Source organism: Salvia miltiorrhiza, chromosome 1 (genome assembly GCF_028751815.1).
Source record: "Salvia miltiorrhiza cultivar Shanhuang (shh) chromosome 1, IMPLAD_Smil_shh, whole genome shotgun sequence".
Lineage (NCBI taxonomy): Eukaryota > Viridiplantae > Streptophyta > Magnoliopsida > Lamiales > Lamiaceae > Salvia > Salvia miltiorrhiza.
In genome coordinates, this window is record NC_080387.1 from 10,848,639 (window position 1) to 10,870,674 (window position 22,036).

At 39.1% G+C, this 22,036-nt stretch overlaps 2 protein-coding genes and 1 long non-coding RNA gene across 37 annotated transcripts in view; 2 read left to right on the forward strand and 1 right to left on the reverse strand.

The window, feature by feature from the left end:
* The window catches only part of LOC131019092 (uncharacterized), a gene marked incomplete at its 3' end in the record, with an annotated part of 102,199 nt that extends 99,066 nt beyond the window's left edge, over window positions 1-3,133 (forward strand). The window contains exon 6 of the mRNA XM_057947807.1: window positions 2,256-3,133. Within this exon, the coding sequence (XP_057803790.1) occupies window positions 2,256-3,133 (878 nt within the window). The remainder of the gene's footprint in view (window positions 1-2,255) is intronic.
* A 5,841-nt stretch (window positions 3,134-8,974) lies between these two features.
* LOC131006582 (pyrophosphate-energized vacuolar membrane proton pump-like) lies at window positions 8,975-12,554 on the reverse strand. Of its 34 annotated transcripts, none has more exons than XR_009095610.1 (8): window positions 11,975-12,478; window positions 11,711-11,791; window positions 11,568-11,626; window positions 11,230-11,291; window positions 11,060-11,161; window positions 10,813-10,947; window positions 9,738-9,836; window positions 8,975-9,257 (listed from the first exon to the last, which is right to left on the reverse strand). XR_009095610.1 is itself a non-coding variant. In XM_057933745.1 (8 exons), exons 2-7 carry the CDS (start codon window positions 11,789-11,791, stop codon window positions 9,839-9,841), a joined length of 360 nt encoding a protein of 119 aa, XP_057789728.1. In that variant the 5' UTR covers window positions 11,975-12,481; the 3' UTR covers window positions 8,975-9,257; window positions 9,738-9,838. The 34 variants fall into 34 exon arrangements, 22 of the variants coding, with proteins under 22 accessions (XP_057789728.1, XP_057789726.1, XP_057789727.1 ...); XM_057933745.1 differs by having other exon boundaries at window positions 9,738-9,867; window positions 11,098-11,161; window positions 11,233-11,291; ... (1 more) ...; window positions 11,764-11,791; window positions 11,975-12,481; XM_057933743.1 differs by having other exon boundaries at window positions 9,738-9,867; window positions 11,077-11,161; window positions 11,233-11,291; ... (1 more) ...; window positions 11,764-11,791; window positions 11,975-12,481.
* A 3,969-nt stretch (window positions 12,555-16,523) lies between these two features.
* On the forward strand, window positions 16,524-20,066 carry LOC131006584 (uncharacterized). Of its 2 annotated transcripts, XR_009095614.1 has the most exons (3): window positions 16,558-17,115; window positions 19,150-19,212; window positions 19,814-20,066. It is a non-coding gene; the product is annotated as an uncharacterized LOC131006584 (long non-coding RNA). The 2 variants fall into 2 exon arrangements; XR_009095615.1 differs by lacking the exon at window positions 19,150-19,212 and having other exon boundaries at window positions 16,524-17,115.
* The last annotated feature ends 1,970 nt before the right edge of the window (window positions 20,067-22,036 follow it).

Sequence of the window (22,036 nt, forward strand, 5' to 3'; positions counted from 1 at the left end):
CTTTTTCTAAATCCGGCGTGAATCATCTTAAATCTAAGTTCGAAAATAAATTCTAAATTTAGCTCGGGAAAACGGGGTATTACATCTACACTTCTCTCTCTCTAATCTCTACACTCTCAATCCCTACTCTCTCAATAATACACTCTCAATCTCTACTCTCTCAATCTCTACACTTAGTAATTTGAGCCATATAACATATGGTAGAGAAATTAAAATAAAGTGTGAAAAGGGTGATTAAATAAAAATCACAATAACTATGGAAATGTCACTCATTAATAAAATACCATAGTATAATTACTCATGTGACCAAAATAATAATTATAGCACTAATATTAGTGCACCCACTCAATTATAATATTCCTCTTCGTAGGAAAAATAATTAAAAAAAAAATTACGCTTGGAAAAATTTTCATAAACCGGCATCATTCGATTTCTCGATAAATATAAACCACACTTGCTTTGGAAACTTAATCAAAATTCCAAATGCTAACGTCTCACATAAAAAATCATAATAACTTGGTCATAGTGACACACATCACGAAAATCACATAATCAATCAGTCACGTAGATTCACATAACGTCACATCAAAGCAGTCGGCAATGACAAACAAACTAGACGTCTCTCGGACCGACTCTTTTTCATCAAGGTTCTCACTCTTTCTTCCTCGACTCTATGTCAACTCATTATTCCTATTTTCTTAATAGGTCAGTCAATCTCTGATAACTCGGTATCTGGTAAATCTATTCCCAGTAGTCGGAAATAAAATAAAATCTCAACTCAATTCAATCAGCATCTCTATCTCAGCTCATTTCTCGAATCTCATCACTCTAACTCTATCATCAGTTCAGTCACTCCTATCGCTATTTAAAAGACAAAATGTCTTATCTGGTCAATAAAAAAAAAGTAGTCTCGCATCTCGACATCTCATTTTTCTCAATAGTGTTAAGACACTATCTCACAACATAGGGAAAAGTACGGGGTGTTACAGACAATGAGAAGATTCTAGTCTCAGAAGTAGCAACCTCAATCATGCAACAATCCCTACCACCAAAGCAGCGCGATCCAGGTAGCTTTGTAATTAATATTGCTTTGGGAAATGGTAAGGAAGCCACGGGTATGTTAGATCTGGGAGAGGGAATTAATTTGATGTCTTACTCTATTTTTCAACAATTAGAGTTAGGTAATCTGAAATCCACTCGCATGTGTCTACAACTTGCTGATAGGTCCGTTAGGTACCCCCGTGGGATAGTAGAAGATATTCTGGTTAGAGTCGGGGATTTGATTATGCCCGTTGATTTCGTAGTACTTGAGATTTGGGATGTGCATGAGAATGGTAGAGATCACACTCTGCTATTAGGAAGACCCTTTATGGCGACCACTAACACTTTGATTGATGTCAAAAATGGAACTATTAAAATGACAGTGTTAGGGGAATCAGTGTCTTTCTCGGTGCATGAAAATCGGGCTATGCCTTCTGCCAACTTTATGAAAGAATGCTCATATATAGATGCTATTAATGGCTTGGTTGAGAAGGTATTTTTACAGGAGCAGGAATGCGTGGAAGTCTACGCTGGATCAGCCGACATGGAGGAATTGGCTAGGAAAGTTGAAGAGTTCAGCGCTGCCCAGCCAACTCTGCCCTTCAGCAATGCCCAGCCAGCTCTGCCCTTCAGTGATGACCAACCAGCTCTGTCTAGCTCAGCGCTGGAACTGAAGGAACTTCCCGCCAATCTCAAGTATGTTTTTCTGGAAGAAGGCGAGGAGAAGCCAGTCATCATCTCGTCTACTCTGATCCTAGAGCAAGAAGCGGCGCTGCTCGATGTGTTGAAGAGAAACAAAACAGCGCTGGGATGGAGCCTAGGTGACATACGTGGCATTAGCCCAGCCACATGCATGCACAGGATCAACCTAGAGGAAGGAGCTGCACCCAAGCGAGATGCCCAGCGACGCTTGAACCCTATTCTGATGGAGGTTGTGCGCAAGGAAATCCTTAAGCTCCTTGCCGAAGGGATTATCTACTCTGTCACCGATAGTGAGTGGGTCAGCCCGGTGCATGTCGTGCCAAAGAAAGGAGGAATGACGGTTGTGCGCAATGACAAGATGGAGTTGGTGCCGACACGTCCTACCACGGGATGGCGGATGTGCGTCGACTACAGGAAACTCAATGCCGTCACCAAAAAGGATCATTTTCCCCTCCCTTTTGTTGATCAAATGTTAGATCGGTTGGCAGGGCATGATTTTTATTGTTTTCTAGATGGTTTATCAGGATACTACCAAATCGCAATCACACCAGAAGATCAAGTCAAAACTGCCTTCACCACGCCTTTTGGGACATTTGCATGGAAGAGGATGTCGTTCGGATTGTGCAATGCACCCGGGACGTTTCAACGATGCATGATGTCCATATTCTCTGATATGATTGGTAAATTCGTGGAGGTTTTTATGGATGATTTTTCGGTTTTTGGGCAGTCTTTTCATGATTGTTTGACTAAGATTGATGTAGTGTTGCAAAGGTGTATTGAAAGTGGCCTAACCTTGAGTTGGGAAAAGAGTCATTTCATGGTTACTAGCGGGATTGTCTTGGGTCATGTGGTGTCTAAGCATGGACTAGAGGTCGACAGAGCCAAGGTGGAGGTAATCCAAAAGTTGCCACCCCCTATTGATGTCAAAGGGATTAGGAGTTTCTTAGGTCACGCCGGTTTTTACCGGCGTTTCATTAAAGATTTCTCTAAAATTAGCCAACCTCTATGCAAACTGCTAGCTCAGGATGTTCCTTTTAATTTCGATGACTCTTGCATGCATACCTTTGAAACATTGAAACTTAAGTTGAGCTCTGCCCCGATTGTGATTGCGCCTGATTGGTCATTGCCCTTTGAGATCATGTGTGATGCGTCTAACTCTGCTGTAGGAGCGGTGCTAGGTCAGCGTGTGGATAAGATGTTACCTGTGATTTACTATGCTAGTTTAACTCTGAATAGTGCACAAGTAAATTACACCACTACTGAAAAAGAGATGCTTGCTGTGGTCTTTGCCTTAGATAAATTTAGAGCATACATCATTGGGTCTAAGGTCATTGTCCATAGTGACCATGCCGCGCTTCGATATTTGATGACCAAACCTCAAGCTAAAGCTCGTCTAATCCGTTGGGTCTTACTGTTACAAGAGTTTGATGTAGAGATCAGGGATAGGAAAGGGAGTGAGAATCACGTAGCTGACCACCTTTCCCGTTTGGATAATAATCTGATGGACTCGAGTCTTAATTGCATCCCTGAATCTTTTCCTTTTGAGCATGCATATGCATTCACCCTTGACAAGTGCAGAGCTGCCGAGCTCTACTCTGCCGACTCTAGAGCAACCAGCTCCCCTCTGGCTAGCTCTGCCGAGCTTTCCTCTGCCGACTCCAGAGCAACCAGCTCCCCTCTGGCCAGTTCCACCGAGATCACCTCTGCCAGCCTTGCCGACCTCAGCGCTGCTCAGTGCAGCCCTGCGAGCGCCGAGCTGATGTGTGTATTTTAGCTACCTAGTTTAGTGTGCGTTTTGCCGTGGTTTCATGTGATATTACATAGTTTGCTATGTTTTGGCGCAGGAATGAGAAGAATTGAAGATGGAGCTGCTAATTGGGAGAAATTGGAGAAAGACGAGCTTGCAACGGAGATTCGACGTGGAGATGGAAGATAATAGAGATTGGGCTTTTAATTACTTGTTATATTTTTATAAAGCTCAAAACTCTTAGTTTTATTTTATTTTGGACTTAATTAGGTAAAAGGGCCGAAGCCCATTGGGGATTATTAGGCGGCACTTTAGAAGGGAATTAATTCCTGTTTTGCCTTTCTCTTCCTTTATTTTTGTTTCGTTCAGTTTTCCTTTTAGTTTCTTAGTTCCTTCTTAGTTTTAATTTTTGTTAAGTTTCAGTTAAAAAAAAAAAAAAAAGATTGATGGGAACATGGCAGCCCTACAAGAGAGCATTGCGAACTTGAGCGCCACCATTCGACAGGAGATGAGGCGGCAGCGCACACGGTGATTTCCTTCCTTTTCTTGTTTTGTTTCGCTTGTTTCTTGTGTTGTCTTTGTGTTTTGTGTTTCGTTGTGTGTCTTGTTGCTCCTTCACTTATGCTTTGTTTTATTTGCTTGAGGGTAAGCAAAATCTAAGTGTGAGGGGGGCGTCTTTGAGTTGTGTTATGTTGAGTCCGTTTTTTATGTTGTGTTTTGTGTGTTGTGAGCCTTGTGGTTGTTGAAATATTAGTGATAAGCATGTTGCCCGGTTGAGTTATGTGATGAACTTGAGGTTTGATACTTGAGATTTGGGATTTTGAGATTGAAAATTTGTGTTTTTATTGGATGACATTTGGGATGACAAATAAGAGCAACAATGAGTAAAAAGCCACATATAAGTGAGAATTGAGCTTATTAGAGTAGAGCACTCTCTACTATTTTTCTTTTTTGAGTGGTTTGTTATTCATGAAGTTGTGATATGTTGTGAGTCATTGGTGATGCATGATAGAAGGCACTAGGGTAGCCTTTTGGCCTGCTTTTGAATTCCCACCTGAACATTATTCCCTAGTGAGCCCTTTGAAGCTTTGACCATGTTCTTTCTTATTAGTCACTAAATAATTAGGCCAAGGCCTGTTTTGGACTATCTCTTTGGCCCAGTGATGCATGTCTAATTTGAACTTCATTCCATTGATTACTAGAGGAAGTTAAGCGGTGTTCTTATGTGCCGTTTGCCCAAACTGCTGTTTTGTGTAAAGTGATAAGGATCTGTGATCCGTTTAACCAAACAGTGGAATTGATCAGTTGAGTTCTTGGGATGGGAGCAGTTTTGGGAGACGATTTGTTGGGATATTTTGTAGATGATGATTGCATGTTGATTGAGGATATAAAAAAAAGGAAAGGTGCTGCAGAAAAAAAAAGAAAAAAAAAGAAAAAAAAATCAAAAAAAGAAGAAAAGAAAAGAAAAAGATGTTGCACCAGTTTGAGTTGAGCATGTAGTATCATTGTTATTGTTGGAGTTTTTTTCCCCGAAGTTTGGTTGCTTTCTTTCTCTATAAACTTGAATTGTCGATGATGATTTGGATTAGATATGCACACTTTGATCTTCAATGTTTAAGCTTAGGACCCCTAGGATCTTGCCTACATCATGAATGGTCCTTAGCTCCATTACAACCAATGAGAAAAGACCTTTTTGAGTTACTATGTGACCACGACATATCACGACTAAGTGGATTTTCCTTCTTGAGTGTGAATTTCCAAAATACATATTTGAGAGAAGAGTGAATCTTGAGAGGAATTTGTTGTTGCTTGATTTGGAATAGATAGACAATGAAAACACTTGTTTGATATTTCCTTTTCTTGATTTGAGGTTGAGAATCGAGTGTGAGTTGCATGGTTCGATTTGGCAGTAGGTCATGTTACTAGTGTTTTGATGATTACTTGGCTGTCGTTTTCTGTTGAGTTGTTAGTATCCTCGTCTTTTCTGTTTTCCTTCCGTTTGGTTGTTGTGTCCGTTGTTTCGTTCTTTGTTTTTAGAGTTTTAATGTCGTGTCAAGGAAGGGAGTTGCTTCTAGTGGCTGAATTTCACCATTAATTCTTCTCTTATCTCATACTTGAGGACAAGTATGATCTAAGTGTGAGGGGATTTGATGTGTGTATTTTAGCTACCTAGTTTAGTGTGCGTTTTGCCGTGGTTTCATGTAATATTACATAGTTTGCTATGTTTTGGCGCAGGAATGAGAAGAATTGAAGATGGAGCTTTTAATTGGGAGAAATTGGAGAAAGACGAGCTTGCAACGGAGATTCGACGTGGAGATGGAAGATAATAGAGATTGGGCTTTTAATTACTTGTTATATTTTTATAAAGCTCAAAACTCTTAGTTTTATTTTATTTTGGACTTAATTAGGTAAAAGGGCCGAAGCCCATTGGGGATTATTAGGCGGCACTTTAGAAGGGAATTAATTCCCTTAGTTTTGTTAAGGCCGCATGCATGGCCCTTATATATTAGTTTAGGTTTTTAATTTCATAGACACACACTTTTACATACCTTGCAGCCGCAATATTTGAATTAGTGATAGTAGTTGACTTTTAATTCATGCAACCCTTTTTCTTCATGCAAATTTTCGATTCCCACGTTTTTTTAGTCCTTTGCTTTCAAAGTTTAATTTAGTTTAATTCTTGCATTTGTTTCTGGAATAGCGGCTGGATTGGAATTGATCAAGGGCAACGAGTTTTGGGTTGATTCAAGGGTTATTTCAATTCGTGCAATTTATTTTCTTAGTATTGTTCGTTATTTATTTATGTTTATTTTTATTTATTTGATTGTTTTTATTTTAAGCATGAGTAGCTAATTCTTTTAATTCGGCGAGAATAATGAAACTCTAATTTAATGATCTGTGAGACCTAATTGGTTTAAAATTGATTCCTGTTGATTCCGATTAATTCATAGGTTCCAAGATAATTCTGATTTTATTTAAGCCTGATCAACTTAAGTTTAATTGGATTACAGTCAATTAGTTCCTGCCAATCCGTAATTGTTGGAATTGGACTAATTAGTGATACAACTACCGTGTTCGTAGTAGGAATTAATTGGTATATTAATTATTACTAGCGTCTCTAGGATAATTGATATAAATTGGGTTCCTTCATCGTAATGCTGTTAGAATATTAAATCTAGGTCTGGCGTCTCCAGCTAGGTTATACTTTAATAAGGGAAATAAGCAGGTCTGGCGTCTCTAGCTGTTTATCGACACAGTAAGTAGGAATTGGGGTACGTCCGTTGCGTTTCACGGTATCCTATAACTGGTTGGTTGATAGGGATTAATTAATTATTGCGTCGAGGATCAGAGTTGAATTAGAGTGGATTTATTTGAGCCGAATTACCCTTTTCATATATATTTACTTCAAGCGTATTTTATTTGATTTAATTCTGCATTCTTAGTTTAATTAACTCCTCTTAAAATGAAGGCGTGGTGGCGTCACCGTTTTTATAGATTTAGGGATTTGAATGAATTTTAACTGCTCTCTGTGGGATCGACCCTGCTTACCAATATACTAATTTATTTTGGTAATTCTGCAGGAATTATTTGGTGGTTGGCGACGTCCACCAAATTGGCGCCGTTGCCGGGGAGCGGTGTTAATTAATTCTTTTCCCTTTGTCTATTTTTCTTTTTTTTATTTTCTTTGTTTATGAGCAGATCGTCCAAGCCAAACCTCCTCTTCGATAGTGAAATTGAGAAGACCGCGAAGAAGCTAAGGAAGGAGGCGAAGGCGAGGAAGCTACTGGATCTGCTGGATTCGCAGGCTGACCTTCCCATTCGACCAGAACAGTTCGTCGAGGAGAAACCCAATTCTGTAGCTGCGGAAGAGGTTCTGTTTGCCCAAACAGACCACGACTCGGAGACAGAATCAGACTCTGAAGAAGAAACCGACTCAATTTCGGTTGCAAGTACTGAGAGTGACATGGCTGACGATCCGAGACTGTGCGATCTCTCCAGCCACGAAGCTGATGACCCCCCAACCCCGATCCGGATGCCGGCGGCTGCTACTGCTATAGAGATTAAGCTTGGATTGCTTAATGTTCTTCCTAAGTACTACGGGAAGAAAGGAGAAGATCAATATAATTTCCTGAGCGAATTCATCAAGATCTGCAAGGTACAGAAGCGCCCCACTGATGTAACGGAGGAACACTTCAGATTAGCTGCTTTTCCCTTCACCATGACAGCAGAGGCGAACTCTTGGTTCGCGAGTCTCCCACCGTATTCTATCACTACATGGGCGGAGATGAAAAGGCTATTCCTGGAGCACTTTTTCCCTCCCACCAAGAATAAAACTAAAGAAGGAGATCAGTGGTGCCAAGCAGGAGTATGATGAATCGTTAAGCGCCTACTGGACCAGATTTAGGAGATTGGTGGATAGTTGCCCAAACCATAAGTTTTCTGAGGGTGACTTGTTGTAGTATTTCTACCAAGGGATGACCGTTGACACTAAGAATTTGGTGAACTCAGCAAGTGGAGGGGGATTTTCCCAAAACACGGTGAGTGAAGCCAAAAGATTAATTCAACACTTGGTGGAAGCTACGAGGGAATATGAGGAGCCGCGCATCCAACTGCTCAAGAAAGATGCTCAAGCTAGTTCATCAGATTTTGAGGAGAAGTTCGAAGCAAGGTTGCAACCGCTGGACAACCGACAGAAAAGCCATGTGGAGCATGCGGTAATTCAGGCCACACGAGTTTGCAATGCACAGGGGACACTACTAGAAAAACGCTCATAGATAACGGATTTTATCCGTTATCTATGAGCAAAAAAACCGTTGTGTATAGTGGTGTTATCTATTCTATACGTCATACACAACGGTTTCAAAACCGTTATGTATAGTAGCATAGATAACGGTACGATGCGTCATACATAACAGTACGCATCCGTTATCTATAAAGGTTATACATAACGGTTTTTCACCGTTATGTATTAAAATTTTTCCGTTATGTATTAATTTTTTTTTAATTTTTTTTTATCATAGTTAACAGTTTTTTGCACTTTTTATAACGGTTTTAACCGTTATCTTTGATAGAATACATAATGGTTTTTCACCGTTATGTATTAATTTTTTTTTATTTTTTTATCATAGTTAACAATTTTTTGCACTTTTTATAACGATTTTAACCGTTATCTTTGATAGAATACATAACGGTTTTTCCACGTTATGTATTAAGATTTTTCCGTTATGTATTATTTTTTTTTTTGTTATCATAGTTAACAGTTTTTTGCACTTTTTATAACGGTTTTAACCGTTATCTTTGATAGAATACATAACGGTTTTTTGCACTTTTTATAACGATTTTTGCACTTTTTATAACGATTTTAACTGTTATCTTTAATTAGAATACATAACGATTTTTTACACCTTTTATAACAGTTTTTTGCACTTTATATAATTGTAGTATATTTTAAAATTTTGCAATTTTTATAAAACGACAAAATGATAAAATCAACGATAACAATATTATATATCATCCAAAAAATTCATACATTATTATACAAATGAACCAAATATCAAGTATACATCATCATTGCATATTCCGATTCAAAATTGAAAATACCAACTACCTTATAGCTAATGATTGGCCTGGGAACTTGAACATTAATATCAAGTATGCAAATGATTCACAAATTCTTCTTGTATCTTACTCAAAGGCATGCTAGATAGAGCACTTGTATCTTCTTGAATCCACAATGAGATGAATTGATCTAGCGCCATCTTGTCACCTAGCAAAAAGATAAGAGAATCAACAAAAATCAAATCAGGATTGTTCTCTGCAAATTGTCTGTGTTTGAATAATTAATCATTAGACGGACACAAGGTTCCTCAGAGTTGCACACATAACTAGGTTCCATATATCAAGTTGTTGTTTCTGAAAGAAAATTATGCTTTGATCGATTGCACTAGTACAGGAATCGAACTGAACAACATAAAAAATAAGGATATCCAAATGTGAAGACAAGATCATAATATAACATGTATGGTTCGAGATAATAATGCACTGAGTACTTGGTACAAAGAAAAGAGATCTCAAATAGACATTTAAGATCCATACATAACAGGAGGTTGACAAAATAAATTAACTGTGGAAAACAAGGCAGATGACATGTTCCAGCGATACCATGGTGAGAAACTAGTCTAGGTGGAGAGGTTAGCATCAGTTGTAGTCATAAACACTTACCAAATATGCAGCACAAATTATTTACCTGATGTTGGGTCTGAGAAAGCACCAGGAGCACCAACTTTAAATGGTATCTCATCAGAATAGCTCAAAAATCTTCAAAACAGTGGACTTTGAAAACGCACTTCAAAAATCATTCTTAATCAGTGAAGCAGCTACAATATCTCAAATTAAGACAAAACATTCACATTAGCTACTAATTTTTAAATCAGAAATTGATTTAAAATAAAGCAGAGTAACATAAGTGAAGGTAATTAAACACATAGAAAACACGGAGTCACAAAAGTGCAAGACCATTTCCCATTAACAGTTGTTTCCATATGTATAAAGCAAATTAGGTGCTTTTAGTTTCTAGTTTAATCACTACAAAGTGCAACAAATCTCATTCATGTTAATGGGAAATAAGGACAAAATACAAATAATACTATATATTCAATAGTTGTATTCATTTAAACTTACATGAGAGAAACTACAGTTAAATATTTCCATGGTGGAAAACCAGGAAAATGTCATTAGATGAATTAAAGGTAAAGTAAAAACGAGTGTCTCCTCATATGCCTCGCGATAAACATCACTGGCCTCACATTGACTATTATTCTAGAAAAAGGAAAAAACAAACAAACAAACAGATTACAGATGAGTATCATTTTGTAAAGTTTATCTGGAATTTGTTGGAGAATCAAAGTAAAATTCTATTGTTACTATGTGGATAATGTAACAAAAATATAGGGCATAGTATCAACAAGTTCAACAAGCCAAAACAATTCATCACATATTGATATTAAAGCTTCTAAATGAGCTAAAATGAAATTTAAGCCTCAAATAGTTTCTGAAAATGCAATCTTGAACAAGTCTTTAAGGAGCCAACCGACACTCCTGCTTTTGATTATGTTGAATTTTCAGTCATATTAAATCAACATTACTTGAGCTTGATGTATTAGTCAACTGAGTAATATTAAATCAACATTACTTGAGCTTGAATTTTCAGTCATATTAGCCAACTTATAAGTCATCTATTTTTCTTTTAACATCATCTAGGAAAAGGAATCTTCGCAATTTGCACAGTTCTCAACTTTAATAGTGAATCCAGCAGAACTTACAGATATGATGGCTGCTAAGCACGGGATCAAGAGCAGACCGGCAATCCATGAGAGTTACAACTGCATACTTTTCCCACTGTTCATCAGGGAACCTTTTTGAGGCATGACAAGCAATTAATCCGGCTGCTGCTAAAACTGCACTGAACTTTATCTTATTAGAGTTGCAACGCTGCCAAAGTAATGCCAAAACTGAAATCAGTAAGCAGAAATAGTTGTTATGGGATGGTAGATCAAAATAAGTTAGTACGATAACAAGAGCAGCACAAGAGGATTCGGCATATGAACCAAAAAGATCAGATCCCATTCCAGCAATATCTCCGACATTATCACCAACATTGTCAGCAATGACCTGCAAAATGTGACTAGAATTAACTTCAAAACAGATATATCAACCAAAAAGCATAGCAGATATCTTACAACCGGATTTCTGGGGTCATCTTCAGGGATGTTTCTTTCAACCTTTCCAACAAGATCAGCACCTACATCAGCAGCTTTGGTGTAAATTCCACCTCCAACTCTCCCAAACACACAGAGAAGATAAAATTACCTAAAAGGCAGATTCAAATATAACAACTAACTTTATTCTAGTGTTTCATACATATCTTTTCTCCACCTAGCAATCACCATTACTACCCCATTTCCAAGAAAAGAAGAGTATAAACATTCAACTCCATTTTTGTCCAAGAAAACAGATATAGATATACACAACACATAGGCTCAGAATCATATCTGCAATTTATATCAATAGAAACCACCTTAAAACTATAACCTTGATCGATCAAAAACTGCTGCCTTTTTGTTGAATAATACATTCCTACATCACAAAAATAGTAGGATCTCAAGTGAATTGCTAATGAATAAAATAGCAACACATTCTGAAATTAGAAGCCTAAGATACCTGAGTGTCTGTAGATACGAGAGAGTAGAAAAATGCATTGTACTCTTCCTCACCTCCTGCCACCGTGTCCTGAGGCTTCATCTACAACCAAGAACATTTACTGAATAAGACTTAAAAGTTTTCCAATAGAAGACAATCTTGTCATTATCTCAATTTGCAAAATCTCCCAAATCATTTTGTGCCTGGCAATATTTTTTTCTCAAAGAATTCTTAAAAAATTCAAAAATCAAACTTCCAAAACACCCAAATAGTCTGCCGCCTTACCTGCTGTTGTCAATTGCTTCTGCTGCGGAGTCACCCAATTGAGACAGAGGCCGAAAGAGGTGGAAGGTCGGTCGACGGAGGCACAATCGCCGGGTGCTTGCAGCAGTGGGCGCCATAGTCGACGTACAGAGGAAGCAGGGGCAACATGGACCGTCGGATGACAGAGAAAGGCCGGAGGCGAGAGAGATTGAGAGAGGCAGGGGCTTGAGCATAGAAGATTTAGCTGGGCACAGCGCCTAGCGCGACTGCAGGCTGAGCGGCGAAAACGGCCGTCGCAGGCAGAACGACGGCTAGGGTTTTTGAGCCGTGGGAAAGCGCCGAGGCGGCAGGCAGAGTGGCGACTGCGCGGAGGAGGAAAGCGCCGAGGCGGCAGCGGTGCGATGCAGCGACAAGGGTGGGCGGGCGCGAGGCAGCAGCGAGGGTGGGTGGGCGCGGGGCAGCAGCGAGGGTGGGCGGCGACGGGCCTGCGCGGGGCAGCGGCGCCGGCGGCGGAGTCGAGAGGGGAGAGAGAGACAGAGTCGAGAGACAGGGAGGACGCAGGAGAAGGCAGAGAGATTAGATGAGAGAGACGAACAGAACTAGGGCTTGTAGTTTTGGGGGGTTAATTTCTAAATTTCCTAAATAAAATTATTTAATTTTAATTTTTAAATATTTAGATTTCTAATTTAGTTTTTATATAAGTGTTACTTAATCATAAAACAAAAAAATGTTATGATTTTTTTATTTTTCAAAGTCTATATCTAGGAATAAATTCACATTTTAGGATAAATAATTTATTTGTTATTTTTTAATATAATATAAGATAATATAATATTATTTTAAAAAAATTAATAAAAAAAATTATACATAACAGTTTTTAGAGACGCTCATACATAACGGTTCAAAAACCGTTGTAAATGACTCTTATACATAACGGTTCTTTACCGTTATAAATAACTGTTATAAAAGATGGTCATAGATAACGGTGGCACAACGGTTTTGTAATACCGTTATGTATGCAACTAATAGATAACGCAAAAATATAACGCATTTGTTCAAACCGTTATCTATGCATTTAGACAACACTACATAGATAACGGATTTTCGCAAAACCGTTATCTATTCCTAAAAGTGCGCTCATACATAACGGTTTTTGAAAAAAACCGTTATCTATGCACTGTTATGTATGTAAACTTTTGTAGTAGTGGGATGAGGAAGAGTATCAAGCCCATGCAAATTCTTCCCACAATTTTTACAGCTGTGACGCGCCACTGCCCCATTTGCCCAAACGGGACCAGTACGCGAACAATCACAATGCTCCATGGAGAAACCATCCCAATTTCCGATGGAGAGATCCCGAGCCGAAGCAACCACCAACGATGCAGCAGCCACAGCAGCAAAACTACCGTCCTCCACATCAAAGGACGGGGTATCAAGCTCCACAAGCTCAGCAACATCCTCCCGAGAAGCAAGGCAAGTTACTTGAGGAGATGATGGCGGACTTGATTGGTAACCAGCAATTTCTGCAAAGTAATGTGCAACAACTCCAACAATCCCAAGCCGAGCAGAAGGTGCAGATTGAGGGGTTGGCTCGTCAAGTGTCTCAACTCGCAACTTCCGTGAATCAACTCAAGGGCCATCAAGGCAAATTGCCATCGCAAGTCCAAGTGAATCCTCAGGAAAGTGTGAACTTGATCACCTTGAGAAGTGGCAAAGAATTGGATGAACCACCAATCAAGAAAGTGGAAAAAGCTCGAGAAGGCGAATCTGGCGAGAGCAACTGTTTGCCCAAACAGAACGATTCTGAAGAACTAGTGCTCACTGGAGGTCAATCTGGAAATACGTCTCGTTTGCCCAAACAGGACGGTGAGTCCGAAGCTGTGCAGAAAGGAAGGGAGGCAGAACGAGAAAGTGTTGAAGATGATTCGACCAAGGAGGAACCAATACTGAGCCTCCGCGATCCTAAGTTTGTGCCACCAGTACCTTTCCCAAGAAGGCTAGCAAGGAAGAAGCCTGAGGAAGAGATCAATGACTTCATGAAGATATTTGAAAAGTTGGAGATTAATCTTCCTTTCCTCCAAGCACTCAAACTCCCTCATCTGAGCAAGTTTTTGAAGGACTTCATCGATGGAAAGTCTAAGAAATCTGGAAAGATTGTGATGGGCGAGAACGTGTCAGCAGTGATACGAAAAGAGTTGCCGCCCAAATGCAAGGATCCAGGTATGTTTTCCCTGCCATGTTTCATCGGTGATACTAAGATTGAGCATGCTATGTGTGATCTAGGAGCTTCTATTAATGTCATGCCCTTAGCTGTTTATAATAACCTAGTTGGTGTGAAGTTGGTGGCTACTAAGGTGGTGATTCAGTTGGCTGATGGGTCACGTGTTCATCCTGTGGGTCTTCTAGAGAATGTTCTTGTAAAGGTGCATGATTTTGTTTATCCTGCTGACTTTTATGTGGTGAAAATGAGTGGTATGCAGTCGAAAGAGTCAGCCGGTGTTCTGTTAGGTCGTCCTTTCTTAAGGACCACTAGGGCACTCATTGATGTTTATAGTGGTACTATTTGTTTGGATTATCATGGAGAGAAGTTCACTTTCAATATTGATGATACCATGAAAAATCCTCTTGTTGTTAAAATTGTTTGTGCCACTAACATTACTGACCCTTCTGTCCAAGACCATCTTGAGACTAAATCTGTGCAGGACAAGTTGGAACCGACCTTGATCAAAAGAGCAACTGGTCTTGATGCTCGTGGGATGAACAATGAAGAAGTCAAAGAATCTACCAAGTCTCTTCATGCCCACCCGAAATTGGCAGATTCTGGAAATACGTTCTGTTTGCCCAAACAGGACAAAATTCTTCATGATGACCCGAAATTTACAGGTTCTGGACATATGGTTCGTTTGCCCAGACGGAAGCCACGTTATAGAACTCTGCATTTTAATGTGGAACCACCCGACTTAAAAGATAAGTGTGAGGAGGAGCTCCGTTTGGAAGCCTATAATACCAACATGGGGTATGCAGATCTAATAGCGATAGCTTATCACAAGCATCGATTCTGGAGAACATTTGAAGTCGGTGAAAAGGTCCGATTCATGCTTGGAAAGCAATGGATAGGTCCTTTTGAGATACAGTCTGTTTGGCCAGGCGGATCAGTGGAGATTAAGAGTTTGGCTACGGCAAAGACGTTTGTAGTCAACTATCACAAGTTGGAGCCATATTGCGATGCATCTCATATGACAACAGTGGAAGAAATTCCGTTGTCACCTCAGACGAGATTCTGATTGCATCAATAGTCTAGCCAAAGACTTTAAATAATGGCGCTTATCGGGAGGCAACCCGATTTTCTTTCCTTTTTATTTTCCTGTTTTGCCTTTCTCTTCCTTTATTTTTGTTTCGTTCAGTTTTCCTTTTAGTTTCTTAGTTCCTTCTTAGTTTTAATTTTTGTTAAGTTTCAGTTAAAAAAAAAAAAAAGATCGATGGGAACATGGCAGCCCTACAAGAGAGCATTGCGAACTTGAGCGCCACCATTCGACAGGAGATGAGGCGGCAGCGCACACGGTGATTTCCTTCCTTTTCTTGTTTTGTTTCGCTTGTTTCTTGTGTTGTCTTTGTGTTTTGTGTTTCGTTGTGTGTCTTGTTGCTCCTTCACTTATGCTTTGTTTTATTTGCTTGAGGGTAAGCAAAATCTAAGTGTGAGGGGGGCGTCTTTGAGTTGTGTTATGTTGAGTCCGTTTTTTATGTTGTGTTTTGTGTGTTGTGAGCCTTGTGGTTGTTGAAATATTAGTGATAAGCATGCTGCCCGGTTGAGTTATGTGATGAACTTGAGGTTTGATACTTGAGATTTGGGATTTTGAGATTGAAAATTTGTGTTTTTATTGGATGACATTTGGGATGACAAATAAGAGCAACAATAAGTAAAAAGCCACATATAAGTGAGAATTGAGCTTATTAGAGTAGAGCACTCTCTACTATTTTTCTTTTTTGAGTGGTTTGTTATTCATGAAGTTGTGATATGTTGTGAGTCATTGGTGATGCATGATAGAAGGCACTAGGGTAGCCTTTTGGCCTGCTTTTGAATTCCCACCTGAACATTATTCCCTAGTGAGCCCTTTGAAGCCTTGACCATGTTCTTTCTTATTAGTCACTAAATAATTAGGCCAAGGCCTGTTTTGGACTATCTCTTTGGCCCAGTGATGCATGTCTAATTTGTAGTAGCCCGCTCTTTTAATTATGATTAAAACTAGTAAATGCAAAAATTTTATAAATGAATCCAGTTTATGGCCCTGATTTTTATTTATCAGAGACAGAGTTATTATTTTAGATTTATACTTTTATAACGTATGAGAAAAATGCGACGAGAATTATTGAGCAATCAATAATTATTATTTCAGATTATAACTGACTTAGCAAAGTCATATTATTTATTAAGTGCAATAGAAATATTATTTCTATTATTTACTTGAAGTCTTGATTAATTTTCGACTTATAAAACGAGTTATATAATATGTAATTCGTATAGAGTTATAATGAAGCTTCGTTATATGGGAACCCGAAATTAGTATTACAAATACAGAATGAGGATTTTATTTATCACATCACAACTTTACAACTTATTATTCTTTGCATCCCTATTTTCTACCTACTACATCAAGAAAGCAAACCAAACGTGTACTATGTATGTGTAAAATAGCTACAACAGCAGCTTTCCAGCAACTTTCCCATCCCTTTAATCATGTCAAGGTACACATAGGTGTAAATAAGCCACCTTATGACAGCTATCTCCACTTCAACAACGTTCCACCGAGAAAGAGAGATAGTTTTAAAAAAATGTTGCAAAGTTAGTGGAATGAATAATAAGTGTGCTCCCTCAGCCCACCACCCTTTGCTCCCTACCTTTTCAACCACCACCTCCACCATCTTCGATTCTTTAAGGCTACTAGCCAACACTCCTTGCCTTCATTCTATGTTCCTTCAGCCACCAAAGTGAGGAGAATTCATTAAGCTGCTGCCAACATTCAAGGTAAGACTTAAACTTCAATTTTTCCACCTCTCCCTGTTTCCTCCTGCATTCATTGAGGAAAACCAACAATCTTTATATTTCAGTGTATCTATCCACTGATTCAATCAACAACAACAACCATCAACAACAAACAATCAAGGTATTTACTATCTCATATGCCTTCTTTCATAATATGCATTTCACGCCCCAACACAACCGATGATCAGTTTTCTTATGAGATTCAGATAATACGCTTATGAACATAGCTAAACCATGAGTTTCTGTAATAGAGAATAATCCATAGCATGTTACAGATACAGAATAACTCAATCAGTTTTTATTCACAAGACAAAGGCGTAAATAGCAGCATCATACTAGAATTTTATGCGAGATAATTACGTTTCAACATTTTAGCTTCTAAACCAAGTATTCAAGATAGCAACAACACTTATGAGATTCATAGAGTATTAGATAATACAAGAATTCGTTTATACAACAATTGGGGATCGAACTTAGCTTTTGGGGGAATAGGGGCCGACTGCCCAAGCAACTGCCGAACCCCGACTGCCAGAACGGAGAGAGAAGGCGGCCAACTCTCGTCGTCTCGCCGCATCAGAATAGCCACGACGCCGGCCGGAGAAAGATGACGCAGACCGGTACCGAGCCGAGCAGCGGCTGCTCTGCAGCGGCTCTTCCAGAGAGAGAAAAGCGAGATCTGTTTGTGTCGCTGGCCGACGCAGGACGGAGTAAATGGCGGCTGAACGACCGGAGAGGAGGAGGCCGGAGCAGCGACCTGGGTTTGACGATTAGGGCTCTGCGATGAAGGGAAAGGAGGCGGCGCGATCAACAATTGCTCGCCGGCGGTTGGGACGGCCAGAGCAGCGGCAAACAAAGCCCAGCGGCGCAACGATTTCCGCCTGAATCGAGAGAAACTAGGGCTCGATTCCTGTTCTCGATTGGACATGCTGCGTCTGACATGTGTGGAGGAAAAGAAAGCGGCGCCGGAAGTTCCAGAGCTGTGGAGGCGCGACCAGTCGCCGAAGCAATTCGCGGCGAAGCTCGCGAAGAGAAAGAGAACATGGCCGACAATTTTGAGAGAAGAAAGAGAGAGAGAGAGAGAGCGGCTCCTTGAAGAGAGAGGACCGAGAGTTGAGTAGAGAGAGAGAGAGAGAGGATGGACTTTGATTATTTTAAAACTTGGGCTTCACTTTTAAATTAGAATTGGGCCTCTATTTTTTTTTATTTGGGCCGAATTTTGATCTTGGGTTTTTATTTTATTCTAAAGGATTGGGCTTTTATTTTAATTGCTTTGGGCTCGAATTGTTTTAAGTTTGGGCTTGGTATTATTTCCTTTGTTGGGCCAGTCTTTTATTTAATTGGCCCTTCTCATTATTTCTATTGGGCTCGATTTAATTAAGGAGTTGGGCTGATGCATATTTTATGATGGGCTATTATTCTAGTCCCATTTATATTTCGTTGGGCCAGTTTAATTCATCATTTGGGCCGATTAAATTGCCTTTTTGGGCTAAGATTAATTCTTTTCAGTCCACATTAATTATTATTTGGACCCCTATTTTAATTATTTTGGGTCGAAGACTTTTTAAGTTGGGCTTTAATTCTTTTAAAGCTTGAGCTGAAGTTACTCCTTTGAGCTAAGCCTAGCAGTATCAATTTTTGATGGAGCCCAATTATTTATCAGTGGGTGAGCCGATTCGTATTCAGTAATGAGCCGCCCAGTTTATTAATTAATGTTTTTGGACTTCGGACTTTAAAACGAGCTATTATCATTTATTTCTTTAAAGCCACTGGTTTATTTAATTAATTGACTACTCTCTTTTGAGCCTATTAATTATTTGAGGTTACGCTAGTAATGATGTTTCTATCGAAAAACCCGATAATTTCTACAAGGTCACACCTCGTTTAAAGCCGAGTTAGTCATTTTTCAATCAAGTACAAATGCGAGGTTTATTTCACGACTAGAATATTCCGATGAGGAAGAAAGAATCACAGTTTTATTCGACCGCGCTAGACGAGAATTAGCTAAATCTATTAATGAGGATTAATAGTAGAATTCCCAATTATCGCTCAGAAGATTAGTTCATGCATACCAGATTCATGCATAGTTAATTACGCTTTCTCATTAATTGAGAATTTTCCTCGAGGCAATGTCTTATTTTACATTCTCATGATTAAGGTCAAGCGCGAGAGTAAGAACTATTCAAGAAGTCACAGTACCTTAGCAAAACTTTGCTATCAGGTGGGCAATTTCTTACGCGTAAATAAAATGTTATGCAAGTGTTATGCTTAAAAATGCAAATTGGATCTTCAAGTGTGGTATGCTTTATTACGCTTATTTACGCTTGAATGCTTTACACTGATAAGTTTATGCTTATGTTTGATGCTTGTGTCTGTTGGGGGAGGCCTCCCTCAACAGTACGATGCCGTGTCCGCTGAGGAGGGCCTTCCTCACGGCACGATGCCCGTGTCCGCTGAGGGAGGCCTCCCTAGCGGCGCGATGCCAGTATGCCAGTATGCCAGTGTTACAGCGTCTATTGGGGGAGGCCTCCCTCAATAGTACGATGCCGTGACAGCTGAGGGAGGCTCCCCCTCACGGTGCGATGCCCGTGTTCGTTGGGGAAGGCCTTCTCCACGACACGATGTTTGTTAATGAAGATTGATGATGAAGAATGCCCTTATGCTATTTAAGAATTTGGAAATGTTTAATGAGAAAAGGATATGAAAGAAACTCATGCCTCTTATGCGATATTGTGAAATTGTTAATAATGTTATGTTATATGCTTGGCAACTGCCCACTAAGTACTCTTGTACTTAGCCTTTCGATGTTTATGTTTGTGCAGGTTGAGCTGTGATGGGCGATGAAGTGTTGTTGCTGAGTGGAGTTTTTGTCGAACTTAAAGTAGGCTCAGAAAGGATACATGTCTTCATACATGTATCTCAGTTATGCATTTCGCTGTAAACACTGATTATTTCAGTTACGCCTTCCGTTGCAAACTCTGATAATGTTTTAGCCAAGCCCCTAACGATGCCTTTTTCCTTTTAAGGAATATAATGCGTATACAAGTTCTTTGAGTACCCTTTTTATGCGAACTATGCCTTTTTCCTTTTTAAGGAATATTTCACACGTATTCAAGCTCTTTGAGTATTCTTTTATGCACCCCTTTCAAAACCCGCTTCGTAATTTCCCTTCCCCAGTCATGGTTTCCCGACTTAATTATCCCTAATTAAGGCCGGTCGTGACATAATTTGAACTTCATTCCATTGATTACTAGAGGAAGTTAAGCGGTGTTCTTATGTGCCGTTTGCCCAAACTGCTGTTTTGTGTAAAGTGATAAGGATCTGTGATCCGTTTGGCCAAACAGTGGAATTGATCAGTTGAGTTCTTGGGATGGGAGCAGTTTTGGGAGACGATTTGTTGGGATATTTTGTAGATGATGATTGCATGTTGATTGAGGATATAAAAAAAAGGAAAGGTGCTGCAGAAAAAAAAAAGAAAAAAAAAAGAAAAAAAAAATCAAAAAAAAGAAGAAAAGAAAAGAAAAGAAAAGAAAAAGATGTTGCACCAGTTTGAGTTGAGCATGTAGTATCATTGTTATTGTTGGAGTTTTTTTCCCCGAAGTTTGGTTGCTTTCTTTCTCTATAAACTTGAATTGTCGATGATGATTTGGATTAGATATGCACACTTTGATCTTCAATGTTTAAGCTTAGGACCCCTAGGATCTTGCCTACATCATGAATGGTCCTTAGCCCCATTACAAACAATGAGAAAAGACCTTTTTGAGTTACTATGTGACCACGACATATCACGACTAAGTGGATTTTCCTTCTTGAGTGTGAATTTCCAAAATACATATTTGAGAGAAGAGTGAATCTTGAGAGGAATTTGTTGTTCCTTGATTTGGACTAGATAGAATATGAAAACACTTGTTTGATATTTCCTTTTCTTGATTTGAGGTTGAGAATCGAGTGTGAGTTGCATGGTTCGATTTGGCAGTAGGTCATGTTACTAGTGTTTTGATGATTACTTGGCTGTCGTTTTCTGTTGAGTTGTTAGTATCCTCGTCTTTTCTGTTTTCCTTCCGTTTGGTTGTTGTGTCCGTTGTTTCGTTCTTTGTTTTTAGAGTTTTAATGTCGTGTCAAGGAAGGGAGTTGCTTCTAGTGGCTGAATTTCACCATTAATTCTTCTCTTATCTCATACTTGAGGACAAGTATGATCTAAGTGTGAGGGGATTTGATGTGTGTATTTTAGCTACCTAGTTTAGTGTGCGTTTTGCCGTGGTTTCATGTGATATTACATAGTTTGCTATGTTTTGGCGCAGGAATGAGAAGAATTGAAGATGGAGCTTTTAATTGGGAGAAATTGGAGAAAGACGAGCTTGCAACGGAGATTCAACGTGGAGATGGAAGATAATAGAGATTGGGCTTTTAATTACTTGTTATATTTTTATAAAGCTCAAAACTCTTAGTTTTATTTTATTTTGGACTTAATTAGGTAAAAGGGCCGAAGCCCATTGGGGATTATTAGGCGGCACTTTAGAAGGGAATTAATTCCCTTAGTTTTGTTAAGGCCGCATGCATGGCCCTTATATATTACTTTAGGTTTTTAATTTCATAGACACACACTTTTACATACCTTGCAGCCGCAATATTTGAATTAGTGATAGTAGTTGACTTTTAATTCATGCAACCCTTTTTCTTCATGCAAATTTTCGATTCCCACGTTTTTTTAGTCCTTTGCTTTCAAAGTTTAATTTAGTTTAATTCTTGCATTTGTTTCTGGAATAGCGGCTGGATTGGAATTGATCAAGGGCAACGAGTTTTGGGTTGATTCAAGGGTTATTTCAATTCGTGCAATTTATTTTCTTAGTATTGTTCGTTATTTATTTATGTTTATTTTTATTTATTTGATTGTTTTTATTTTAAGCATGAGTAGCTAATTCTTTTAATTCGGCGAGAATAATGAAACTATAATTTAATGATCTGTGAGACCTAATTGGTTTAAAATTGATTCCTGTTGATTCCGATTAATTCCTAGGTTCCAAGATAATTCTGATTTTATTTAA